Source organism: Varanus komodoensis, unplaced genomic scaffold (assembly GCF_004798865.1).
Source record: "Varanus komodoensis strain SLA01 unplaced genomic scaffold, ASM479886v1 scaffold11, whole genome shotgun sequence".
NCBI classification, from domain to species: Eukaryota; Metazoa; Chordata; class Lepidosauria; order Squamata; family Varanidae; genus Varanus; species Varanus komodoensis.
Genome location: NW_025335317.1, coordinates 33,079,451 through 33,085,261, shown reverse-complemented (window position 1 = coordinate 33,085,261; position 5,811 = coordinate 33,079,451). Strand labels below are relative to the sequence as shown.

The 5,811-nt window shown below is 46.5% G+C and overlaps 1 protein-coding gene across 1 annotated transcript; it reads right to left on the bottom strand.

The window, feature by feature from the left end:
• Nucleotides 1-232: 232 nt before the first annotated feature.
• On the bottom strand, nucleotides 233-5,319 carry TOB1 (transducer of ERBB2, 1). Its single transcript, XM_044419971.1, has 2 exons — nucleotides 5,101-5,319; nucleotides 233-2,127 (listed from the first exon to the last, which is right to left on the bottom strand). Exon 2 carries the CDS (start codon nucleotides 1,982-1,984, stop codon nucleotides 986-988), a length of 999 nt encoding a protein of 332 aa, XP_044275906.1. The 5' UTR covers nucleotides 1,985-2,127; nucleotides 5,101-5,319; the 3' UTR covers nucleotides 233-985.
• Between the last annotated feature and the right edge of the window lie 492 nt (nucleotides 5,320-5,811).

The window sequence follows — 5,811 nt, the reverse complement described above, 5'->3', positions numbered from 1 at the left end:
ACCCACAAGGAATTCCATGGGTTCAGCCTGAAAATAATTCTTTGTCACTAATGGTCACAAGGTGCTTTAATATAAGGCTGGCTGGCTTTGCTAGTTTTAAGCAGCACCACACTATCCATCTATCAGTACAGCAGAATGCTTTACATGGCTTCTGTAATAAATTGCCTGTTCTGCATCATTAGCATTACAATGTTATCTCGTTTTAACCATTAAAAGAAGTCCACGACAGCAATTGAATTTTAAAGAATTTTAATACAAACTTAATATAAACTATTTCAGTCCCTCTCTTTAACATAAGACACTGACTCAAAATACTTTTATACCTTTTTCAAGTATTGCACAATGTAGGTACAAAATTAATATTTACGATTACATTTTTCTTCCATAATATATAGCAAAAAATCTTTAAACTTTTTAACAGAAAATACAATTTGTGTTTCTTTCTTGGAAAAGTATTCCATACAATTTGAATTCCACCACTTAAGGAATATTTTGTACATTTTTTAGAACTGATGTTTTTTAAGATGGATTTTATAATTTCAGTAAAAAAAATACAACATGAAGCTGCTGCAGTTGTCACAGATCACTGTAGTAAAAAGATAAAAATGCAATACCATGTTGTAGAAACAATATATACTCTGATATTTTACAAACTTTGTACTAAATTAAATTATACAATTAGAAAAGACCAATAAACCCACTTATTAGTGCCAATTTTTTTATATATAAAAAAATCAGCCATGTCCTTGCTATATCTTAAATACTGTAAGAGGCCATATCTTGCGTATATTTAATGTACAGTCAGTAAAAAATAACTTTGTGCTTGGTTGGCAAATGAAAAAAAAGATGCATGTTGTCCTTATCTAACCAAGCTTGAACGTATTCGTACTACAAGCTTTTTTAAAAAAAACTCAAGAGGTGAAAAAGATACACCCTTGGGTACGTGCATTTCAACTTGTACAATATGATTTGTAATTCTTTTGTTTTAGTTAGCCATAACAGGCTGGAATTGCTGGTTAGAGTACGGCATGCTATTTAAGCTGAAATTCAAGCCATCCACAAAAGATTTTTCATTGAGACCTCCATAGGCTGCAAACATATCAAAGGCATTACTGTACTGGAGAGGACTAAGGTTAAGGGGACTGTCGCCAGGGAACAGGTTGCTTGTACTACCTTGGCCCTGGACGGTAGGGAAAATGAACTCCTTTGCATTAGGAGACAGGGCAGATGTTTTCTGCTGCTGCTGTGGTGCTTGCTGCTGCTGCGGAACCTGCTGGCTGCCTAGGCCAAGACCATAGAGAGAGTGCATGGAGGAGGAAAGAGCTTTCTGTTTCAACAGATCGTTGACATTCAAGCCAAGATTAGTGGGAGAAGTGCGGGCGACTTTGTTGGCACGGCTGCTGTTCTTCATTTTGGTTGAGCCAAACTTGGTGGCAGCAAAAGTGGCAGTGGTGAAAGTTAAAGGTTGAGTGGAACGGGGCATGAAGGTTGGGCTCACAGTAGCGGAGTGACCAAAGGGAGGTGAAGGAGAACTTGAAACAGAAGATGCTGGGTCACTAATTGGCATGAACACCTGGGCCTCTGGGTTAAAGCTATTCTTGATTTCCTTATCCAATTCACATCCGTTTTCATTGGAATCATCCACATAAAGCACTTTCACTGGTCCCTTTTCACCAATTTGGTATGAAACCTCAAATGGGTCAATCCAGACACTAAGATCCTGAGGCAGATTGCCACGAACATCATCAATGTCCAAACCACTCTCTTTGGATGCTTGTTCAATAACTGGGTCCACTTTCTCTCCTACATGTATACACCTAAACCCTGATCCTTTGTATGGCTTTTCTGGATACCAGTGCCCTTCATACTTCTTCTTAAGTAGTCTTTCAAGCTCTTCGCCAAAAATGTTCACACGTCTTCTGGGAAGCTTATTGTACAAATATGAAATAATAAAATTGAGTGCTACTTGTATTTCAAGCTGCATAGCTGCAACAGCACAGAATTACAAAGTCTCCGTTTCAAACCACAAAGAATGGAAAAATGCTCAAAATACCACAGGAAAGCAAAATTTTGTTCAAAGTGCTGATTCTAGTAGATTATTATTCTTCACCTTGAGTAGTGTTGTTCCTTTAAGAAAAACAAAAGCAAAGATCCAAATAAGGAAAGTGCAAGAGCAAGTTGACTAGGCCTATTATTTTAGCCTCACACTTTACCCAAAATAGGTTTTATTTCTCAGCTGCAGACATTGCAAGACACTGGCATTGTACATGCCACTTAAGAACTGACCACATTAAATACATCAAGCACAAATGCAACATCACTATGGATTGAAATGTATCGGTAAGATATGTACAAGTATAACACAGGGCATTTCAAAATCAGAATTTCCAACCCAGCAGCCTAAGGAACAGTGAAAAGAATAAGCATGTCTCTGGGACATCATCTGAGCAGTGGAAGCCCCATCAAGGGTTTAGTTACTAACCCTTATTTTTGGTGATTTATAGATCCTAGGTACATTTTTAGAATTATTTGCCAATGACTTACAGCTAAAAAATAATTCTTCAGGGAAGGCAAATATTACAGTGTTTGAAGTGAAACAGAGCTTTCAACACTAGACTTTCAAAGCTGTTTCAGTTTAAAAAGAATTGTAGCAAATAAAATTCCTACCTTCTGACATAAAATTTGCAGCTTCCAAAAGCATACACATGCCAAATTCCAGAATTTTGATAATTTGGTGAGCATGTGCATACATAATACACAAATTTATTAACAGAAATCATTCAAAGTTCCATCCTCAATAGCTTTTTTTAATTACTAAGTGAAGATCCTTAGAAATGCATTAAATTCAGCAGCATTAGATATTTTGAAGGAGAAATGCAATCCTGAAAAAGATGTTTTGCCTAACCGATAATGGAGTCAAGGCAACTGCTCTACAGCATAATAAACATAATATACAGAGTTAAATCAACAATATGAAATAACTTACTACTGAAAAATTGCACTGCTAGGATTATTAACCTCTAAAGAAAAGCTTTCACTTAAACAATTATTGCAGAAATTAACACAACCTGCCCATTGATGTTATTTTTGTTTTTTAAATGGACTGCATTGCAACAGTAGTTCGGAAATCTAGCAAGTTTATAAACTAAAGGGCAAAGATGCATTCAAGCGAGTGGGTTTTCTATTTCCACATCCTAAATAGTTGGATTTCAGAGGTTAACCCAGCTTCCCTTTCCTTCGGCCCTCTTTACATGATAGCAGAATCACCAGCTGTTTGATAAGGCGACCTTTAAACGATTGCTGGATCAGCACTGGGTGGGGATAAGGAAAGATCAAGGGCAAACAGAAGATATTTACAAATGGAACACATAAGGTACAAAAGACCTGATTCTGGGAGCTATATGAAACATTTAAAATATATTAATCCATCCATTCAGCCAACCTATGCACTGTAGGAAATGTATTCCCCTTTCAAGGGGGACAGAAATTAAATCAGTGCCATCCTCTCCCTTCCCTGGCACAAGCAGCTGATTCAGCACAATAACCTAGAACATTTCAAACGTTTTCTATCTTTAACAAGGCCTCTTACAAATTAGTTAAACCTGTTAATTGCATTAATCATGGTAGTGGTGAGAGAAATAAGAGGAACCTTAAGCAGAGTATATGGCGTTACATAACCAGGCAGTTGAGTCTCATTAGATTTCTGCTCACAGCTCTTGGAGCTCCAGCAGCAGGAGGAAAAGTGCTTTCTATGAAGTGGAAGATGATTGGCCAAGTCCTCCCTCTCCCTCCTGGTCAAGCTAAGCCAAGCCAGGCCCAGCTCTCCACTGTCTCACTCCCAGTGGCCTCCTGCCTGGCTCTGCTTTTACGATGGGTATGCTTCACAGCATGAGCAGCAGCAGCAGCAGACGGCTTTAAACCTGAGTTTTTGACCTGACCTAACAGGTGTCAGCAAAGATGTTGGTGAGCCTGCCTTATAACCCCCTTCAGCCCTGTTCATATGGATCGTTGTAATTTCCCATCCGTTTCCCGTATAAAGGCTGGGCCACTAACTTCAGTGTCCCATTCCCTAAATTACAGCCACCGTGCTACTCTCCCAGCAGTACACATCCCACCTTACCTGATGGAAGTCCTACCCTCAGGGCCAGAGACGGCAAACTGGCCTTTCAGCCTCATACCAACTACCACCGTCTCGAAACCCCGGCCGCCACCCCCTGCACCTCCCTCTCCGTGGGATCAGGCCAACTCGCCCCCCCTCCGGCTCTCCGACGGCGCTCGCCCCCCGCCGCCGCCGCCGCCGCCCCCAACCCAACCCAACCCAACCCAACCCAGGGGCCGTCCCAACTCCTCAGCCCGCTCCCCCTCCCACCGCCAGGGGAGGGGCTGTGCCAAGGCAGCCGAAGCCGCCTCCCTCCCAGCCACGGCTCCCCTCGGGGGGAGGCGGGGAGCGCGCCGTGCCAACCGCGCCCCGCCCCGTCCCCCTCGGATCCCCTCGCTGCGCGAGGCAGCCTCGCAGCAACACTCTCCGCCGAGCCCTCCTTCTCCCCGCCAGCGCCGCCGCGGAGGGGCTGCGCCTGCCAGCGCCTCTCCTCGCTCCGCGTCCGCCTCCCGCTGCACGGCTGTGTCAACACCCTCGGCCAGCGCCGTCCTGTCAGCCCTCCTGCCCACACCCTATTCGCCTCCGTCCTCGGCCGGTCGCGTCCTCGCCACCCCGACCCACACCCACACCGCCTCCGTGGGGCGGTGCCAACCCCCACCCCAAGGGCTCCTCTGCCCTCCCTCCGCCCAGACGGGCTGCGCCAGCCCTTCAGTCGCTTCTCCGCCAGCAGGGCTGGCAGGGAAGCCCCCCCACCCCACCTCACCCTCCATCGACGCCGCTCTGTGGGGCTATGCAGAACCAGCGAGGAGGAGGGTGCGGTAGCCCACGACACCCACGCCCTACGCGCACACACACTCACGCGCAGGCCGCTGCTCCTCTCCCCGTAAGGGGAGGCCTAGGTCAGGTCGCCGCTGTTATCCCCCCCACCCCCGATCTCCCTCAGCACCGGCTCTGACAGAAGCTGGGAGGCTCCACCACCGCTCGCACACGCAGATACTCACCCGGGGTGAGTGGGGAAGGTGACGTGAATAGTGCAAACAAGCCCGGTGAGAGTCCCGGGGAGTGGGGGTTGAAGGAAAGAATGGGGGGCTTCAGTATCGAAACCCCATACCCCAGAAAGGGCGCTAGGAAAGGAAAAGGGAGGATTGCGCTTCTCACACCCCGGGACGAGAGAGACAGCGCGCTCCACCTCAGCAGCTGCTAGACGCCTTCTTGTAGCGCTCGAGCGCTCGCAGCCTCCCCTCTATATGCCCTCCCTCGCCCCGCCCCCTCCCTCCCATGTGGTTACGCCCACCCGCTCTCCGCCCAGAACGCCCTCTGGCCCCACCCACTAACCTGCACTCAGCCGTCCCCTGCTTCGACCGCTGCTTCCGATTGGCCTCCCTCTCTTGCCAATATGACTGCTGTCCCCGCCCCCGCTGTGCCCCCCATCTCTTAGCCCCGCCTACCGCTTTCTTTTCTTCATCCTTCTGCCAGCAAGAGGGTTTTTATTATTGTCCTCTGTCGTTCGGCTGAACCCACAAATGATAACGCTCCTAACATAGCCGTGTCGCCTACCCAGATGTTTGCGTATGCATGACCACTCTGGGACACACAACCAAAAAATGCATTTGTCCCTTAATGCTTTGCATGCGCTTCTGTCGCTGCTTTGAGATCTGATTTATGCGTCGCCTTTTTCTCTGTCTCCACTCTTCCCTCTCCCCCACCTCGCC